This window comes from Schistocerca americana, chromosome X, assembly GCF_021461395.2.
Source record: "Schistocerca americana isolate TAMUIC-IGC-003095 chromosome X, iqSchAmer2.1, whole genome shotgun sequence".
Classification (NCBI taxonomy): Eukaryota; Metazoa; Arthropoda; class Insecta; order Orthoptera; family Acrididae; genus Schistocerca; species Schistocerca americana.
In genome coordinates, this window is record NC_060130.1 from 466,254,215 (window position 1) to 466,276,894 (window position 22,680).

A 22,680-nucleotide genomic window follows, 5' to 3' on the forward strand; every position below is an offset into this window, starting at 1 on the left:
TGCAATATTATGAGTGCCAAATATTTACCTATACTTTGTTGGACATTTAACACAGGACAATTTTTTTATTCATAATTCTACCACAGCTGTTGTGACATGATTTCTTGATAAAGTCTTATTAATGAATTGATACCATATAATTAAATGTAACAAATTTTCTAGGCAATGAAACTTCTTTTATTCCTCTTGCTGTTGAATTTTGTAACTAAAGCCTTAGGATAAGTACAACAAAAACATTCACAGATAGTGGCAGATTCATTAATTTTATATGAAGCAATATCTATTAAGAAGGCTGGAGACTCCTCCAAACTTCCGTCTTTAAAGAGAACTATGGATGTCGTGGACTAATTACACTCTCTCAGCAGGCAGATTAAAAACAACAAAATGCCCTCATGTACATCCTTCATGTGTTCCTCATAGTATGAGGATGGTGCCATGGAAGTAGTCAAAATTTCCACAATGCATTCTCAATGCTAAAGCCGTGCTCTGAAAAAAGTAGGTATCTAAGATATGCAGGAAGTACTTTACTCCAGCTTAATGTGCACTTGTCTTGACATACCTCATGGCCAGGGAAAAAGCTTCACCAATATAGTATCTCTTGCACTGCTGTGTAATATATCTAACATCTTGAGGACACACATTATGTTAAGAACATATATCCTACAAACATGAATGCTGAGAGTCTGCTGCTTCATGATTATTTGCTTTGGCATGAACTTGAGAGTAAATATTATCTTTCAGTTGATGAAGCAAACATGTCTATACTTTTGGCATACCCATGAAGTGACAAGCATGTAGTATGTCAGTACAGGATTTGGCAGAATGAATAGTGTGATATATAAAAAGAGCATAACTACCAAACAAATTGACAAATTTATTGCAACACATACTGAAAATGAAGAAAAAGTATACCATTACACATCATGTGCGCTCTTTACTTAGTTTGAAATGTAACACTGTAGAGATCATCATCATTGCATTCTGTGCACTCCTCCAGCCAGCGAACAGAAGTTTACATCATCTGCTGGGATTTCTCCTGCAGCTAAAGAGGAATACCTTGGTTTCATTGCACCCAGTACCTGTAATTCTGTTTACTTGCACCACTGTCTAGATGAAAATGGGTCTTATGTGACATCAGTATGTTGTTTCGCATCAGCAGGTTGCCTGCTAAAAGTTCGAGGAAGCACAAGTCAAAGGTTTGTCAACCAACTTTATTGTGTTTGTTCAGTTTCTGTACAACTTGTAACTTGTGTGGGTGGAAGTACGGGTTATTACGAATGATGTGCCACAGGAAGCGACCTGACAATGTTAGGGCCAAGGCGTGTCTGCAGTGCCAAACTGTGATGGGAGACTAGTTACTTTTTATTCCTTGATGGCAAATGCTCAATTATCTGAACTCCACAGGGTTGTAATTACGGATTGCAGTCTTTCCTCAATGCAGGGACAATGATGTTGCCATAATGTGTGACTCAAATCCTCCTATTCATTCTGCCAGACTACATATAAGGTTTATTTGAAAATTAAGGGCCATTTGCTTATATTTAAATGTTGGCAGCTCAGAACAAAAGTTGCATAGATGCAATATCATCTATTGACTGTTTAGAAACTCACAAAGCCATTTTTGTTTCAATAGGTTTACAGCTGTCAGTGGAAGCAAACAATAATGCCTTCAAAAATCTTCACTCCCTCCTATTGCAAACTACATTCTGTGATCCAATTTTTGTCTGCAAAAGGATTTACAGCTCTTCAGTTTCACCAGCATGCCTAGTTTATGGACCTAAAGTAATGTGTGAATGAGACAGTGGTGTTGACATTTCAAAAATGGCTGTACAGAAGTCCATGGTGAAGAGTGGTGTGGGAGGTCAGATATCCAGACTAATTAAATTGTGCAACATGTGGATGAAAAACAGTGCTCTAATTGACTGTTGATGATTGGTGCTCTGGCTGATGAGTTTCGTAATATTGGGCACACATTTATTTACATGATTATCATGGAAATGCTTGAATATCACTAACTGTGTGCATGGTGGGTACTAGAAATATTTATGGACCTATACAAAGAGAAAGAATGTTAAGAGAATGTGCATTTTTGTATCAGTGTTGGTAAGGTGGATATGATTTGTCTTCCTACATTGTTGCAGGAAAGGAGAAATGGACATCCTGTACCAATACAAAATCAAAATGGCCAATGTAGTGGTGCCATTCATCTTTACCCAAACCAGACAAGCACAAACAGACACATTACCCAAGTTGAAAAATGATGGGTACCATTTTGTGGGAGCAGAAGGGCATTCTTTAGTTGATTTAATGAAACAAGTATTTCACATGTACTGTCTAATGTGAAATGCTCACCAGACTGACAAATTAAACACAAAATTGACAGCATGGGAAACTTTCGTGTGCAATAGTATATCTCAATGATAATGTACCTCCATGCATTGCTTCATGTACTAACAAGGAACCACTTTAGTGTGAGGTTGCAAGTTCAATCCTTAGTAAATCTAATTTGAAAGTGTAGCATTAGCAATTATGACAGTTAAAATATTAGCTGCTTATGGCTTACAATATGGGCACCAGGAGGGTGAAAGGAAGTGAATGTCTGGGATGTGCAGAGATCAACCTCTTATGGGATATATGTATTACACTTCACAAAATGGATATAGTCAACATTCAAGAAATGTTCAAAACAAACCATTATCTTGCATCATGAACACCAAATGAAAAATGGCATGCAACAGTGATCACAAAGTTTGCACCATCAAAATCAGAGATGAACTCCTTGGTAGTTACAAACGATGCTGGATGTCCAGCTAGGTGTCCACTCTAGAATCATATTTGTGTAGTGAGGTGATGAGAAATGATGGAATGTGATGAAATGCAACATAGTGTGGAACAGTCTGTCATGGAGCTTATAGTGAAACTGGCTATCCTTTAGCTGCAGACAGTGTGTTAATATGTTTTATAGGCACAGAAGAAACGAACATCCAGAGGCTGAGTTTTTCCAGTGATTCCAGGTGGTATGAATTGCAGTGTCACACCCTTTTCAGGAGGGTTAGTTTGCTCTAAAGAACCTCGATTTTTATATGTAGACCAGCGATTGATCAAAAGCAAGTTATTTTGACCAGCTATTGGCCAAAAGCAGTACTCGTACCACAGTTGTAGTTCTCTCATGCTCATTTTTCCAGTCTTGCTTTCTGTGATGTAAATATTCCCTACTGCCCTTGCAATATCATGCACACAAGAAACAAATGTAGGGGGCAGAACACCTTTAACTTCTCACAGCACAATACATAACTTTCCAGCCAATTTATCATCCAGATTAACAACAGATATAATTGTATACAAATGCATTAAGCCACTGATTTTAGTTGAACTTGATACAACTCTCTTGGTATTTCTAATTTTCAGGGTTCCTTTCACATCCATTTCCTCTTTAAATCTTGATTGGTTGGCACTGAAAACAAATTCCTTACTGAACAATGGGATAAATTTGTGTAACTCATCTACAAATTTCTGATGAAATGTCAACTTCACCGACTGTTGTAAATATAGTGCAATGTTTGCTTTGTTTATCATTGTCACTGCCGTTCTTTATATAAACACCCCAAGCACTGTAGCAAGTTACTCGTTGATTGAGAAGTTCAACTATACTCTGTAGTCTCATGCTTTGCTCACCATTATATACCTCCACTCCCACTCCCTGTTGCCATTAGCAGTGTATACTATGGTTGCATGGCAGACAATATATGGGCCATCGAATGCTGTAAACATCATTGGTCTTTTGCAACCTCGCACTCGAGGGATTCCTTGTAAGAGTAACATTAACTCTTTCCATTGGAAACTTTTTGACCACCACTCAATTACCCTGACCCCACACCCAGAAACTACTGTGTTTTCTTTTACTTGAAAAAAGGCTTGGTAGACATAAATTTGAAGGTGATGAGGAAATGAAAATTATTTCAATTCCCAGGTGGAGAACTTCTATGCAGAGGAGGTAAAGAAGCTATGTAACATTTAAAAAAGTGTTTACACATGTATTGTGATTATGTGGAAACATTAAATAGGTTTGCAGCAAATTAAAACTGCCAATAAAAGCATTTTATAATGGATATATTTTCTTTCAATCTCTCTCACTTGTAGAATATGACACGCATGTGAATGTACATGGTTCACCATTTGCCCCTTGTTACTCATTATGGAATGAATCTTTCATATACTGGTCTTTTTTTTTCATCAGTCTTCTTACTGGCTTGATGCGCCCCGCCATGAATTCTCTCCTATGCTAACCTCTTCATCTCAGAGGAGCACTTGCAACCTACTTCCTCTATTATTTGCTGGATGTATTCCAATCTCTGTCTTCCTCTACAGTTTCTGCCTTCTACAGCTCCCTCTAGCACCATGGAAGGCTTTCCCTCATGTCATAACAGATGTCCTATCATCCTGTCCCCTCTTCTTATCAGTGTTTTCCACGTATTCCTTTCCTCTCCAATTTTGCACAAAACCTCCTCATTCCTTACCTTATCAGTCCACCTAATTTTCGACATTTGTCTGTAGCACCACATCTAAAATTCTTCAATTCTCTTCTGTTCCAGTTTTCTCAGAGTCCATGTTTCACTACCATACAATGCTGTACTCAAGACGTATATTCTCAGAAATTTCTTCCTCAAATTAAGGCCAATATTTGGTATTAGTAGACTTCTCTTGGCTAGGAATGCCCTTTTTGTCATTTGCTAGTCTGCTTTTGATGTCCTCCTTGCTCCATCCATCACTCGTTATTTTAATGCATAGGTAGCAGAATTCCTTAACTTCATCTACTTCATGACCATTGATCCTGATATTAAGTTTCTCACTGTTCTCATTTCTACTACCTCTCATTACCTTCATCTTTCTTCAATTTACTCTCAATCCATAGTCTGTACGCATTAGACTGTTCATTCCATTCAGCAGATCACGTAATTCTTCTTCACTTTCTTTCAGGATAGCAATGTCATCAGCAAATCATATCATTGATATCTTTTCACCTTGAATTTTTTAATTCCACTCCTAAACCTTTCTTTCATTTTCATCATTGCTTCCTTGATGTACAGATTGAACAGTAGGGACAGATGACTACATCCTTCTCTGACACCCTTCTTAATATGAGCACTTCGTTCTTGGTCGTCCACTCTTGGCTGTTGTATATATTGTATATAACCTCTCTCTCCCTGTAGCTTACCCCTATTTTTCTCAGAATTTTGAGCATCTTGCACCATTTTACATTGTCAAACGCTTTTTCCAGGTCAACAAATCCTATGAACATGTCTTGATTTTTCTTTAGTCTTGCATCCATTATTAACCACAATGTCTGAATTGCCTCTCTCATGCATTTACCTTTCCTAAAGCCAAATTGATCATCATCTAGTGCATCCTCAATTTTCTTTTCCATTTTTCTGTGTATTATTCTTGTCAACAACTTGGATGCATGAGCTGTTAAGCTGATTGTGCGATAATTCTCACACTTGTCAGCTCTTATCTTCGGAATTGTGTGGATGATGTTTCTCCGGAAGTCAGATGGTTATGTCACCAGACTCATACATTCTACACATCAACGTGAATAATTGTTTTATTGCCACTTCCTCCAACAATTTTAGAAATTCTGATGGAATGTTTTCTATCCTTTCTGTCTTATTTGATCTAAGTCCTCCAAAGCTGTTTTAAATTCTGATTCTAATACCGGGTCCCATATTTCTTCTAAATTGACTCCTGTTTCTTCTTCTATCACATCAGTCAAATCTTTCCCTCTCATAGAGGCTTTCAATGTATTCTTTCCACCTATCTGTTCTCTCATCTACATTTAACAGTGGAATTCCGACTGCACTCTTAATGTTATCGCCCTTGCATTTAATGTCACTGAAGGTTGTTTTGACTTTCCTGTATGCTGAGTAAGTCCTACCAACAATCATTTCTTTTTCAGTTTCTTCACATATTTCATGCAGCCATTTTGTCTTAGCTTCCCTGCACTTCCTATTTATTGCATTCCTCATCGAGTTGTATGTCTGTATTCCTGAGTCTCCCAGAACATTTTTGTACTTCCTCCAATTGAAGTATTTCTTCTGTTACCCGTGGATTATTTGCAGCTACCTTCTTTGTACCTATGTTTTCCTTCCCAACTTCTATTATCACCATTTTTAGGGATGTCCATTCCTATTCAGCTGTACTGCCTACAGAGCTATTCCTTATTGCTGTATCTGTAGCCTTAGAGAATGTCAAGTGTATCTCGTCAGTCCTTAGTACTTCCTTATCCCATTTCTTTGCATATTGATTCTTCCTGACTAATGTCTTGAACTTCAGCCTAGTCTTCATCACTATTAAGTTATGGTCTGAGTCTGTATCTGCTCCTCGGTATGCCTTATGATCCATTATCTGATTTCGGAATCTCTGTCTGACCATGATGTAATCTAACTGAAATCTTCCCGTGACACCTGGCCTTTTGCAAGTATACCTCCTCCTCTTGTGATTCCTGAACAAAGTATTTGCTGTTACTATTTGAAATTTATTACAGAACTCAGTTAATCTTTCTCCTCTCTCATTCCTTGCCCCAAGCCCCATATTCTCCTGTAACTTTTTCTTCTACTCCTTCCCCTACAACTGCATTCCAGTCCCCCATCTCCCTTTACATACTATATTACCCTTTCAGTATCCTCATACATTTTCTCTCTCTCTTCATCTTCAGCTTGTGACATCGGGGTGTGTACTTGGATTGTTGTTGTTGTTGTTGCTGTTGTTGGTTTGCTGTTGATTCTGATAAGAATAACCCTATCATTAAACTGTTCACAGTAACACACACTATGCCCTACCTTCCTATTCATAATGAATCCTGCTGCTGTTATACTATTTTCTGCTGCTGTTGATATTACCCTATACTCATCTGACCAGAAATCCTTGTCTTCTTTCCACTTCACTTTACTGACCCCTACTATATCTAGATCGAGCCTTTGCATTTCCCTTTTCAGATTTTCTAGTTTCCCTACCACATTCAAGCTTCTGATGTTCCACACCCTGACTTGTAGAATGTTATTATTTCATTGATTATTCAATCTTTTTCTCATGGTAACCTCCCCCTTGGCAGTCCCCTCCCAGAGATGCGAATGGGGGACTATTCCAGAATCTTATGCTAAAGGAGAGATCATCACGACACTTCTTCAATTAGAGGCCACATGTCCTGTAGATACACATTACGTGTCTTTGGTGCAGTCATTTCCATTGCCTTCTGCATCCTCATGCCATTGATTTTTGTTAATTCTTCCGTCTTCAGGGGCAAGACAGTGCCCTGAACCTCTGTCCGCTCCTCCGCCCTCTATGACAAGGCCATTGGCAGAATGAGGATGATTTCTTATGCTGAAAGACTTCAGCTGCCAATGCTGATTATTAATCAAAATTTAAGCAGCGGCGGGATTCAAACCTGGGACCAAAGACGTTTTGATTATGAATCAAAGACACTACCCCAATACCACAGTTACGACATCGTTCTTAATAAACTGGTCTTAATAAACTTAATTAAGCAGCTTCATTGATATTCCTCTGTGACAAGTCATACCAAAATTTCAATGAGGCCTAAAGACTTGACAGTGTGCTCATTTTGTTGATAAAGACAAAAGTCTGCATGTGTAGTAATATACTCTATTAGAGTGAACCATATCACAGAACGATCTAATATGGGGTTATTATTTGAATGATGATGAAGTTCAGTCTTAAGCAAAGCAAGTAGCAGGCTTTTCTTCATTATTAGGATGCAGGGAAACTGGAGTTCCTCTATGAAAATACACTCTGTGACACACAGCAGCATTTTGCAAAGTGCACATATGGATACAAAATTGCTGCAGATTTAAGTGAATATCATTCTGCTACAGTAACCAGTGTACTTAGACCCCTGATATGTGTCAAATTGCTGAATAAAGGATCATGGATACATGATGCACATACACTAACAGAGGATAAGGATACATTGCTACTCACTGTAAAGATGACACAGTGAGTTGCAGACAGGGACAACAAAAAGACTGTTACTCAATTTGCTTTCAGCCAAAACCTTCTTCAGAAAAGAAAAACCACACACACACACACACGCACATGTTGTTTATTCACACAAGCAAGGAGCACACATGACCTGTATCTTCAGCAGCTCGTCTTGGAATGCATGCTGGTGATGTGCACTTGAGGTGTGCTTGCTTTTCTGAAGGAATGAGTGTGTGTGTGTGTGTGTGTGTGTGTGTGTGTGTGTGTGTTTCTTTCCAGAAGAAGGCTGTGTCCAAAAGCTGAATGTGTAACAGTCTTTTTTGTTGTGCCTGTCTGTAACTCAATGTGTTATCTTTATGGTGAGTAGCAGTCTATAATTTTCCTTATATTAGTGATATTCTGGCCTGTAGAGACTAGTAATTCTAGGATATTTACCATTTTGTTCTTTTACTTTTGTGCAAAAAACCGAATTTTTCTGAATCCATTGACTGATAATTGAAGGAAAATTGTGACTTTGAGTGATCATAAGAAAGCTCTCCTGGTGACTTGTCCATTATCTGTGTGTAATGACATGCTGTAAGATTTCTGGGATTAATAAAAATAAAATGAAATGACTTGGATAATAATGAGTGAAGTGGTTTTATTCTCAGCTGCATGAATCACATTAGAACCTTCTTCACAAAACTGCTGATGTATTCCTACCAAAATGTTAAGGTGAATTTTTGTCATCGTTTTTTTTAAAGAGTAAATTGCCATTTGACTGTGTATTATTATATTTACCTTCTTACTATCTAGATTTTGGCTTTTTTTGAAAAAATATGACATCAGACATCAGGATTATGTTACACTGAGAATATTTCAAGTTGGTGGCCAATGTAAAAGAATTTTATAGATCATCTTAGAAAATGTGAATATTTCTGGTAAAAAGAAAGTATTTGCAAATTATAAGGACATTCTGAAACTAAATGAACATATATGCAGTCTACAGTTTATAATGTGTGCACAAAATATGGATACTAATAAACTTCAAGCCACAAAAGGCTACAGCTGATGAAGCAAAATGTGCTGAAAATTCCACCAGGAACATCGCCATTTTCTGGTAAGTGCTCAAGTGCGATATACAAGGATGGAACTATAAAAATGTTGCAGGACTAAAACAGTGTCATGTTGCTCAAAATAAGAAATTCAGAAACATAGTTAAGTGACTATGAACAAGCTCTAGTGGAAAATCAGAGTTATGATTTGTGTGAAAACACTGAATTGTTAGGCCTGAAATAACTTGGCAAATAAGTTGGAACACACAATAAATTTGATGTGCTAATAATTTAAGTAATTCATGTGATTATCCTGAACTGAACCATTCACCGAGTATAGGGCAACAAATAATCAATGAGACCAAGTTCTTATCATAAGTGATAGTCAAGGCAGAAGCTGTGAGGACAAGCTAGGTAATCATTTCATTATGCAAAGTATTGTCAAAGCCATTGCACCAATTGAGGAAGTTTTTAAAAAGATGTACAAAGTACCTGATAACTTCTTGGTAAAAAAATGTCAATAGTTGTTGGTGGCTCAAATTACACAGAAAAATCTCTGAAAGTGTTTCACAAAAACATGGCAGATCCTCTGGAATTCATACTGAAACTAATACACAAAATAACATAATAATTCATCCAGCACCTCTTAGATATGATGTCGAAGACATGAAAGGAAACATCAAATCTGTGAATCACATCATGATAGAAAAAAATTAGTACTGCCACAGATCTGTGAAGGTAGAGACTGACTGTGAATTTTGAACTTGAACAACCAGAAATAAATGAATATATAGTTAATGGTCAAATTTAAACAGATATGGAAAGACTGACATAGGTTTGCCTCTTTTGTATGTATGGCATAAATAAAACAAAACCCTAGCACAGTAATAAACCAAACACAAATGGGCAAACAGGTAAAAACTTTCCTGAAGAGAAATAACAGGTAAAAATGACTACCATGAAGTGAAAATCCCAAACAAGAACAAATGGACAATTGTGGACCAGTACGTGGACAGAAACAAGCAAACAGGAAGAAACAGTAACACAAGTGTTGCGTCTGAATTTCAAACTATAAATGTAGTAACAAGGCAGTCATTAATGGATATATGAGTAATAAAGTGCAAGTTGGAAATGGTTCAACAGAAGAAAGGCAGAATCTCACATCCAGGGAATCAACAAGCCAAAAGTCAACAAGAAGAATGCCACACCTGGAAAAAAAATCAGGATTTTTTTTCGTATTAGAGACACTCCTGCAAAAAGTGAAGTAAGTGATCAAGCAAGAAATAATACACACATAAAAAAAGTTTTACTTCACCCTGGTTCCCAGAACTCCTGAAGACAGACATTGACTGTGGATATTGTATCACACACACAGTCCCTTCGAATTTTCAGAGATGTCACTAAACCCACCCAAAGATGTAAACAACCGTGCATGAGCAGTGCCTATTAGACAGAGTGGGTCCAACAGCCGATCAGTTACAGTCATTCCCACCAGGAAGGAGGTGCACGGCTCGCGTTGTCTGCAAAAATGGTTCAAATGGCTCTGAGCACTATGGGACTTAACTGCTGTGGTCATCAGTCCCCTAGAACTTAGAACTACTTAAACCTAACTAACCTAAGGACATCACACACATCCATGCCCGAGGCAGGATTCGAACCTGCAACTGTAGTGGTCACGCGGTTCCAGACTGTAGTGCCTAGAACCGTTCGGCCACTCCGGCCAGCCGTTGTCTGCAGTTCAACCACGCCTAGACAGTCAATACCATGGTTCAATTGCGTCCACACTGTTACTTTGTGCCAGGATGGGCTCTCAACAAAGAAAGTGTCCTGGCATCTCGGAGTGAACCAAAGCGATGTTGTTTGGACATGGAGGAGATACAGAGAGACAGGAACCATTGAGGACATGCCTTGCTCAGGCTGCCCAAGGGCTACTACTGCAGTGGATGACCGTTACCTATGGATTATGGCTCAGAGGAACCCTGACAGCAATGCCACCATGTTGAATAATCCTTTTCATGCAGCCACAGGACGTCATGTTACAACTCAAACTGTGCACAATAAGCTGCATGATGCGCAACTTCACTCCCAACGTCCATGGCAAGGTCCACCTTTGCAACCACGGTACCATGCAGTGCGGTACAGATGGGCCCAACAACATGCCAAATGGACCACTCAGGATTGGCATCACGTTCTTCATCGATGAGTGTCGCTTATGCCTTCAACCAGACAATCATCAGAGACGTGTTTGGAGGCAACCTGGTCAGGCTGAACACCTTAAATACACTGTGCAGCGAGTGGAGCAAAGTAGAGGTTCCCTGATGTTTTGGGGTGGCATTATGTGGGGCTGACGTACACTGCTGATGGTCATGGGTGCCGCTGTAACAGCTGTACGATATGTGAATGCCATCCTCTGACCGACAGCACAACCATATCAGCAGCATACTGGTGAGGCATTCGTCTTCATGGATTCCGTGTGGTCAATCTGGACCAACAGTGCCTTGATGAACTTGTGGATAGTATACCCCGACGAATACATGCATGCATCAATTCAAGAGGACGTGCTGCGAGGTATTAGAGGTACTGGTGTGCACAGCAATCTGGACCACTATTTCTGAAGGTCTCACTGTATGGTGGTACAACATGCAATGTGTGATTTTCATGAGCAGTAAAAAGGGTGGAAATGATACTTATGTTGACCTCTATTCCAATTTTCTGTACAGATTCCAGAACTCTCGAAACCGAGGTGATGCAAAACTTTTTTTGATATGTGTCTATTGTCTGTACCTAACTTCAAGTTACTCCTTCTTCTTCTTCTTCTTCTTCTTCTTCTTCTTCCTATCCATTCCAGGTGTTGACAACCATCTTGGCAGTGCTTCTCCTGTCACTTGCAGCTGTAAATAGCTCTGTAGATATTTTAGATGTCCACATTCTGATGTTCTTAAACCAGGATATTCTTCTCTGGCCAACATTTCTCTTCCCTCGTATTTTTACTTGGAGGATGTCTGGAGGAGGTGGTATGTTGTTGTTGTTCCGCATGATGTGTCTTGCTTTCACGGTGGCCAGTACTTCTTTCTCTTTCTTCATTCTTCGTAGAACTTTGACATTTTTGACATGCGCTGTCCATGCTCCATCAGAACATTCAATTCCTGTCCAATAAACTTAATGAAATAGACATAATCTTAAGTGACCTGATTGATATTGCTGGCTTATGCTTTACCGAGCTTTTGCTTAGTCAAGACACATGAAAGCTGTCATACAACCATCAGTTCAAACTAGCAAGCATGTTTTGTAGGCAACTATTTAGGTATGGGTGTACCATAGCTGTATATACGTTAGAGAAAACATGGAATTCAGAAGTGTAACTAACTATAATAATTTGGCCAATGAAAAAGATAAAGAACTCTGTATAGTTGATGTGCCAAGGCAAAATACAGTTATTGTTTGCATAGACGGGTCATCGTATGGAAACAACAAAGTGTTTTATGGTCACATGGAGACATTTCTGGAAGACAATTAATTCTCTCATGAAAAATATAATCATATGTGATAACTTCATACTGATTTCTTGAAGTCCAAGAAATTCCACGATTTCCTACAGCTTTTCGATAAAAGCCCTATTATAACTGAACCAACTTGGAAAAAAGAAATGGCAGCATACGTCACTGACTAGAGTTTGATAAATACACAAAAATCTCCGTGTAGCACGTAAGTGGTAAACACAAGTTTTAGTGGTCACTATGCTCAAATTTTTTTTTAAATAGTTTCTCCCAAGGAAAAAATCACATTTAATCTGTTCAAAAAACAAACATGCAGGGATAGAGATATCATGTCAAAATCAGTAGCGATTATATGAATATTAGAAAGCAAAATAAGAGACCTGATGTCATTACCTACTTCAGAAAGTACTAATGAATACTAACACACATTATTTCAGAAATAAAAAATAGACAGACTAGTATGTAATTCCAGGGATAAAACTAAAGCAATCTGGGAAAACATAAAAAGGAAAATAGGCACAAGGTAGGTTAATCATGGTGCAGTTAACAAACATATCTCAGCAGTTGGTAAATACATATCATAAAAAGCAGCTAGGCAATAATAGCATACAGCCAGATCAAAGCATTCATACAGAGATATTATTCATGTATCCATCAGTACCTGAGGAACTATACTAAATTACCTGATAAATATTCAATGGGTGCTGAAGAGATACTAGATGCTATCATCAAAAATACCAAACTTTTATTTCAAAACCACTAGTAGACAATGTAAACTCATCATTTGAGAATGATGTATCCCTAAATAGACTAAAAACTGCAAAAGTAAAACCTGTGCATAAGACTGTGTCAAATGTGAAATTATTACCTATAGGCCAATACTAGTTATGCTGTGATTCAGCAAAATTATAGAAAAAATGTTTCTTGTAAAATTTTCAATCTTCTTAAGTAAAGAAATGCTGTAAATGACTCACGACATGGGTTCAGAGCTGGAAAGTTAACACAGTAGGCATGCTTTCCCTCTTTAAATGAAAAACTAAGTGCAGTGGATGATAAAAACAGATATCTTGTGTATTTCTTGATCTTAGTAAAGCCTTCAATGTCAGTGGTTTTGATATTCTCTCATTTCAGTGAAGTAATTTTGGAGTTAGATGCCATTCTGTAAGGTGGATCCAGTCGTACCTTCGCAATCAGTAGATTACAGAAATAAAGTACAAAAGACAATAGGACAAGAAGAATCTCTAGTTGCTACACTAATGAGCAGGACATCAAGTATGGATTTCTACACTGGTCAGTTCTGGAGCCTGCCTTGCTTTGCTTTATGCAAATGATTTGGCTGAAAAAAGTTACAGAACAACAGTACTCTTTGCAGATGAGACTAATATTCTAATTAGATCACTCAGTGAAGATGACCTTCAGAAAACTGCAACATCAGTTGTGCGAAACTGAGCACCATGGTTCAGAACCAAATGATTCATCATAAAGTTTGAAAAAATTGTCAGTTAATTTCCAGGCCATACAAAACCTCCAACTTGCAAACACTGTTTTCCACTCTGAGTGAAAACTGTATTAAATATGAGTGATACAAAATTCTTAGACAAATGTATTCAGGAGGATTTGAAGAGGGCATTGCACCTTAACAATCTAAACAAAAAGCTGAATACCCTTCTGTTTGCTGATAGAATTTTCTCTCGTAATAAATGCTGCCCATCATTGGTAACACGGTATAATGGCAACACGGTTGCAACTGGTGCAAATTGGGGAATTCTACAAATTTATATATATATATATAAAAAAGAAAAAATACACAAATTTAAAATACAGGAAAAAATTATCAGAGTGATAAAGCAAGCTAAATGCAGTGGTTCCTGCAGACCACTTACATGACATACTAATATCTACAGAAGGGATTACTTTAAAAGAAGACATCATAAAACATATCTAAGATTTTCACTCTTATGAAACTAGGCAGAAGATTACTTAAAATGGCACTGACATTAAATACATTTAAAGCAAAGTTCAAACCGTTCATGCTTGGCCATTGCTTCTACTCTGTCTCTGAATTTCTGGAGCATTATAATATTTAAATAGATTTACCAAGTATTGTTGATTGTATCGTTAAGTATAATGTCACTTTGTATTATTATTTGTGATAATTTTATGGAAAGGAAAGATTGCTACCCACCAATAGAGAAGATAAAGAGTTACGACAGCCACAGCAAAAATACTACTATACATCTGAGGTTTCAGCCCAAAGGCTTTCTTCTAAAGTAGAAAACACACACACATTCACATAAGCACAACTCGCACACACATGACCACTCTCTCTGGCCACTGAGGCCAGACTCAGTCTGGGAGCCTGACTATTAATCCAGCCTTAGTGGCCAGGGACAGTGGTCATGTGTGTGTGAATAGTGCTTATGTGAAAGTGTGTATGTTTTCTACTTTAGAAGGAGGCCTTTTGGCTGAAAGCTCACTTCTGAAAGTAAAGACCCGCAACAATTGCCGGAATGGTCCAGGCTGTTGGAGGAAGCATTATGGTCTGAGGAATGTTTTCATGGCATTTCCTGGTGGTCTTATCATTCTGGAAGGTGCACCATATCAACAGAAGTATGCATCCATCCTTGGGGACCATATCTAAGCTTTTGACATGAGGTCACAGTAATGTGACTGGAGAGTGTATACCTGAAAATCTGTTCACCCTTGCATCAGATAACTGAGTCCTATTGAGAAAGCCTCATATCTGTACACAATCTATTGAACAGGTACACAATCAAGACGTTCATACAAATTACTGTAGGATACTCTCTCTCTCTCTCTCTCTCTCTCTCTCTCTCTTTGAGTTTTTATTTAAATGACTAGTTTGTGTACACATTTTGTAGTGCTGAAATACTAAAATTGTAGCTCATATCGTAAGTGTTCACAGAAGACTCAATAAATTTTTTACAAACAGTAATTCTCAATTTAGAATAATCATCTGAGTGACTCCAAGGGACGTAATAACAGAAGCCAATGAATAGTAACATTTTTTCACAGACTTTTAGTACAGATTGCAAGAATACAGTGTAGTAGTTGTTGTACAGCATGAGTCAAACATGATAGAACCTATCATTACTGGAAGCTATTTAAAAAGTTGCTCAATTTTCAGTGTGGCGTCACAGCTCTTTCACCATATTGCTCTGCTGCTTACAGTCACTACAATGATAGGATACATGTACCATAATATTTGAAAATTATCAGGGACACAGTAATTTTGAATGAAGTGTAATTACCTCACCATAAACTGAAAATGGCTTACAAATGCAGTAACGAAAAGCTGGTATCTGGTTCTCAAAATATTTCGTTTCAGTTGACTTCCCTCCCCTTCTTTGATGCAGCCACCACTCCCCTCTTTGACACTGCCCCTCCCCCTCTTTGTAATAGCCCTGCACCCATTTTGATACAGCTTCCCCTGTGCCTCCTCTTTGACATGGTCAACCTTGCCCTAACATGCCCCACCCTGTCTTTGATGGAGCCCCTGCTGCCCTTTCTTTACAGAATCACCTCACCACCACTTTAACAGAACCCCGCCACCCTCTCTATGAAGGAGTCTCCGGTGCCCCCTATTTGCAAGAGCACCACCATATTTTTACAGAATCCCTCTGATCTCTGTTTGATAAAAACCCTCATCCATCCATTTGCCACAGAAACCCAGCCCCCCTTTGCCACAGCTCACAATTGTTCCTTGAAACCCTCCCACCCTCCCAAGTCCCTCTTCCCTCTTGACTCTCCCCTTTCCTCATCTTTGACTCAGTTCCCCTTTCCTTTGACTCTGACCGTCCCCCCACCTCTTAGATGACGTCACTGATTTTTGATGTTGCTAACCCTCTATAACCACACCACCCCACCCCACTCCTGCCAACACTTTCCTCCTTTGTGGACACCCTCCCCTCACACTGTCAACGACCTCCCCCTGTCAACGACCTCCCCTGCCCTTTGTTGATGCTCTTCCCCCCCCCCCCCCGCCCCACCCTGTGTGTGTGTGTGTGTGTGTGTGTGTGTGTGTGTGTGTGTGAGAGAGAGAGAGAGAGAGAGAGAGAGAGAGAGAGAGAGAGAGAGAGAGAGAGAGAGAGAGGTGTATGCTCAGAGCTTGAACTGAGAAAATATTTTTGTTTCTTATGTCTTTGTTGTTAATTTATACATATTTTATGAGTACACCATGCATTTTATTTTGGTTTACAGATAGTGTGTGCTTAGTGTGCTATATTTCAAATGGCCATATTACTGCCTGCAGCCTACCCAGTTTAAGGCCACTTATTGATATTGAATTTCTACCTTTGCCTGATCTGAGGTAAGTGTACCCGTTTAAAATGTACCTTAGTGAAAGTCTTTTTAACAAAATATTGACTAATTATTGTACTATAGATGTGCGGCACAGTTACATCAACCAATTCTTGCCGTGTACATATATCCTCACTTATTAAAATAAAGTGCAATATATTAAATCTTAAAGTTTTTTTTTTACTTTTTTTTATTGTTTGTTACTGTACATATGTATAATATGTACAATTATGCCTCCAGGAAGTATTACTAAAAAATTAATATATTTCACATCCACAAGAATGTTTGCATGTATGTGTCACTGCATCTGCACACTGAAGGAGCTTTCATATTATATAAAATATGTTTCAGGTACCACACACTGTTTTAACCAGTCCAAAATTTTAAATGTCTTGATATTGTCTTGTGCATCACATTTTGCAGAGTAAAGATTCCATCATTTGAAGCACAAAAGTACACATCACATGATTATCCAAAATATGGAATAAATATGCATATAGTACACATGTTTCTTTCCAACACGGTAGTAGTTGAATGCATCATGAATTTCCACAAGGTCCAATACCAGTATTTTTCCTTTACCCTAAAATAGCATGACATTATCCTCAAGACACCCTTAGTCGACTTCTTGGGCTTTTGACATCAGTAGGTAATAAGACAAGCATACACATTAAACAAGATATAATAAAAAATTCAATGTCTGCCTTAGTAGCAGTCAAAAGTTAAATGTTCCCATATTATCCACAATAAAACACCCCTATGGATCTGTTTTTAGAGGTGTGTGTGTGTATGTGTGTGTGTGTGTGTGTGTGTGTGTGTGTGTAAAAGAGAGAAATCAATTTTAATTTAAGAACCACGGTTTTGTCACAATAAGAAGTTTAGTATAATAATGTTACACAAATTTGTACTCAGTTTATGCTTGTGAAACTTTTATTTTATTTTATTTCATTTCATTGTTAATTGTACTCTGATTGTGTCTGGAATATACTCCTAATTTTTTGTGTCAGAGAATGTGAAAAATCCATTACTGTTGTTGAGTTCGCCGGCTGAAGTGGCCGTGCGGTTCTAGGCGCTGCAGTCTGGAACCGCAAGACCGCTACGGTCGCAGGTTCGAATCCTGCCTCAGGCACGGATGTGTGTGATGTCTTTAGGTTAGTTAGGTTTAACTAGTTCTAAGTTCTAGGGGACTGATGACCTCAGAAGTTGAGTCCCGTAGTGCTCAGAGCCATTTGAACCATTTTGTTGTTGAGTTCAATGAGTACTTTTCAAATAGTTACTTGTATTCAAAGAAATTTAGAGCAAGCAGAAAATACCGTAGTTTTCAGATGATATGTTACAATACTTGGTCAGGTCTTCATGCTGACCAAGTTCATATTTATAAATTCATCATCCTCCTCCTCCTCCTCCTCCTCTGTCCCCTTCCTTTCCCTCCTCTGTCCCCCTCCTTTCCCTCCTCTGTCCCCCTCCCCCTCCCCTACTCCCTCTCGCCACCCCCTCCCCTACTCCCTCTCACCACCCCCTCCCCCACCACCACCTTCCGTACCTCACCACAGCCACCACCAGCCTCTCAAAACCCAATGTAATTACGTTTATTAAAGAATGTGATACTGAAGAGTGATGAGAGATACAATTCCACGATTTCTGAAGAAAATCATAATCATTATTTGAAATTGAAACTGACCGCTCTTAAAAAATGGGACAAAACAACACCCAGTATACCAGAAGAGACTGACATTTTCTGTATCATATATATTTGCCAATCCACAATAGAATCTTTACTCATTTTGTGAGGAACATGTTGGTTACACAAAGGACCAAAGCCTTTCAAAAATGAGAAAACGTGAAAAAATGGGCCATTGTGATAGAACTACACAAATGTCTTATTTATGCAAATGCATTGTAACTTGTCACTATATAATTGTTACTGGCATTAAAAATTTCCAAGTACATGTTTTTTGCTGATGATAAGAAGTATTCCCCTTCAGTACACAATTGTTACTTTTGTTTGCTATTATTTTATGGAGAATGAAAGCTTTTCTCCTACTTTTTTTATCTCCAGTCACCTATAGTTATTGTTTGTAACTCATTGTGACTGATTCCAAAACATAAAAGACATCTTCAGACACATAGTGTGGGAGATAGATTCATTATACATTCACAAATGTGCTAGAGCTTAATACACTTTTGAGAGTATATTTCATAATTTCCACACTATGAGCTTAATGGTGAAGCTTTGTGTGATTAAAAACTGATTACAAATAGTAAAAAAAAAAAAAAAAAAAAGTCTTGTGGGATTCTCTATAGTACGATATTCAGTAGCTGTGATTCTGATGTTTTGCAGTAATTTGGAAGCAACAAGATTGTGTGTGCTGTGGCATTATGTATTGTATATAGCATAGTGCTCTACTGCCAAAAGTCTGATTGAGGCAATTATTTCCCTGGATTTCCTGCATAAGAGCAGTGTAATAGGAAATATGTAATCTCCAAATAAATCAAAAATACTCAGTTCATCCTAATAGATATATGCAAATTTCTTAAGATGTGAGGTGCAAGGAATGTTCTGTAACATTTGAAAAAAGAAGTGTATGAGAACCAAATGTAAGACCTGAATAGCTAGCTTATGCACAGGCCAGGTAAGCTTAAAACTATGAAGTTTGTGAATTGTAACACATCTTTTACATTAGATTTGAGGATGCCAGTTCATAAGGTCAGTACCCCCACAAAGATTTTCAGTTTCACTCTCTAAGAGTTTAACTCCTAACACATGTCTATAATATGATTAGAATTTCCAAAAGCATGCTTAAGGGGCAAAAATATGGATCAGCTGTGTTAGGTAGTAATACGTTCTACTGAAATTAATTTCCAGAACATAAATTATCAAAACAGTTTAATTAAAACATTTTTCTGAGGACAGGTCCCTAAAATTATTCCTACTTAATCCATAGTTAAAGCATGAATGGCTATGGAAATGATAGATGTGCCCTATAGGAAAATAAAAGAACCTACTTGAGAGAAAAGCAAAGTAGCTGTAAGAATATCAAGAACTGATATGGCATGCCAGTGCTATGCAAAGAAGGGGAGACAGAAAGGTTCAAGGAATATGTAGAAGGGCTACACAAATAAAGACAAGGAAAGGAAGAGGAAGTGGATGAACATGAAATAGGAGAAGGGATATTGCAACAAGAATCTGGCAGAGCACTGAAAGACCTAAGTTGAAACATAACCCCTGGAATAGGTGACATTCCCTCAGTATTATTAAGGTCGTTATGAGACCATACCATTACAAACCTATTCCACCTTGTATGCAGGATATATCAGACAGCCATAGTACCTTAAGGTTTCAAGAAGAAGGTAATAATTCTTATTCCAAGGAAGACAGAGACTGACAGATGTGAATATTACCAAACCATTAGTTTAATAAGTCGTAGTTGCAAAATACTGACTTGAATTATGTACCGACTAATGGAAACACTATACAAAACTGACCACAGTGAGGATCAGTTTGTGTTCCAGAGAAATGTAGGAACATACAAGGCAACAATGGTGTTATGACTTACCTTAGATTATAGGTTGGAGAAATGCAAACCTTCATTTATAGCATTTGTACATTTAGAGAAAGTTTTTTACAATGTTGACTGGACTATACTCTCTGAAATTCTGGAGTTAACAAGGACAAAATACAAGGGTGAAACAATACTGGATTTAAGAGAGTTGCAGGACATGAAAAATAAATGGTGTTCTTCAATTAAATTAGGAAATGCTTAAGGAACTGTATTGGGATATGAGAGAGTAGAAATACTGTATATTTGATGATGGCCAAAGTAAACATTATATACAATGCAGGCTGCCAGTGGGAAATGTTGTAGGGAAATGGAAATTTGTTAACATTGAATATAAATTTAAGTGTTAGGACTTTTTCTCTGAAGGTATTTCTGTGTTGCATACCCTTGTATGGAAGTGAAAGGTGGATGATCAGCAGGTCAGACAAGAGGAGAACAGAATCTTTTTAAAATGTGGTGCTACAGAAAGTTTAGCCGGAGATTAGGTGGGTAGATCAAATAACTAACCTAGGATATACTAAAAGCATTGAGGAAAAAGAGAGATTTATGATAAAACTAGACTAAAAGAAGGTATTTGTTTATAGGATATGTCCCAAGGCTTGAAAGAATTGGAGTCCTCAGTCTGATAAGAGAGAGAATTTACTTTGTGCAGGTTTTCTGCAAAAAATTTGCATTCTGCTGTATGTTTACCAGATGTCTTGTTCCCATACAATAATTTTTTTTTTTCTACCTCTACTTAAGCACCTCAGCATTGAGTTGCCATGGAGTTAAACCAGAAACTCCCTAGTCTTTGTAAGCAAATCTGAAACATAGTACTATTTTATAAACTTGCATACAGAGACAGTTTACACAATTCTGCAAAACACATTACTGTACAGATTCACTGTGCCACTCATTAATATAGGCCAAAGTGTACAGGTCATTCTATAAAGCCGCTGCACAGGTATAAAATGCAGGCTGCACTTTGAGGATGAAGCATAATCAAAAACTTCATTTCATGTGATTGTTAAATACGCAGTAGTGCCCAAAATCTTTAACGTTAACTTCATTTCAACTTTCACAGTAGCATAGGTTGCTAACGAGAATTTTAGGGACGGAAGGTACACTATGTGATCAAAAGTATCCCTCACCTGGCTGAAAATGACTTAAAAGTTTGTGGCACTCTCCGTCGGTAATGCTGGTATTCAGTATGGTGTTGGCCCACTCTTAGCCATGATGATAGCTTCCACTCTCACAGGCATATGTTCTGTCAGGTACTGGAAGGTTTCTTGGGGAATGGCAGCCCATTCTTCAAGGATTGCTGTACTGAGGAGATGTATCAATGTTGGTCGGTGAGGCCTGGCAATGAAGTCAGCATTCCAAAACATCCCAAAGGTGTTCTGTAGGATTCAGGTCAGGACTTTGTGCAGGCCAGTCCATTAGAGGGATGTTATTGTTGTGTTACCACTCTACCACAGCTGTGCATTATTAGCAGGTGCTCAATCATGTTGAAAGATGCAATCATGATCCCTGAAGTGTTCTTCAACAGTGGGAAGCAAGAAGGTGCTTAAATCATCAATGTAGGCCTCTGATGTGATAGTGCCATGCAAAACAACAAGGAGTGCAGGCCCTCTCCATGCAAAACACGACCACAGCATAACACCACCGCCTCTGAATTTTGCTGTTGGCATTACACTTGCTGACAGATGACATTCACCGGGCATTTGCCATACCCACACCCTGACTTTGGATCACCAAATTGTGTACCATGATTTTTCACTCCACACAACATTTTTCCACTGTTCAATCATCCAATGTTTATGCTCCTTACACCTAGCGAGCTGTTGTTTGGCATTTACTGGCATGATATGCGGCTTATGAGCAGCCGCTCGACCATGAAATCCAAGTTCTCTCACCTCCTGCCTAACAACTGTCATAGTACTTGCAGTGGCTCCTGATGCAGTTTGGAATTCCTGTGTGATGGTCTGGATAGATGTGTGCCTATTACACATTATGACCCCCTTCAACTGTCGGTGGTCTTTGTCAGTCAACAGATGAGGTTGGCCCATATGCTTTTGTGCTGTGTGTGCCCCTTCACGTTTTCACTTCATTATCACATCAGAAACAGTGGACCTAGAGATGTTTAGGAGTGTGGAAATCTCGCATACAGATGTATGACACAAGTGACACCCAGTCACCTGACCACATTCGAAGTCCGTGAGTTCCATGGAGCACCCCATTCTGCTCTCTCATGATGTCTAATGGCTACTGAGGTTGCTTGATAAGGAGTACCTG

At 38.4% G+C, this 22,680-nt stretch overlaps 1 protein-coding gene across 3 annotated transcripts in view; it reads left to right on the forward strand.

The window, feature by feature from the left end:
• LOC124554816 (syntaxin-binding protein 5) overlaps window positions 1–22,680 on the forward strand; it is a 981,379-nt gene that overhangs the window by 888,333 nt on the left and 70,366 nt on the right. For all 3 annotated transcript variants that reach the window (XM_047128475.1, XM_047128476.1, XM_047128477.1), the window contains exon 19: window positions 16,748–16,856. In XM_047128475.1, coding sequence (XP_046984431.1) covers window positions 16,748–16,856 — 109 coding nt within the window. The remainder of the gene's footprint in view (window positions 1–16,747; window positions 16,857–22,680) is intronic.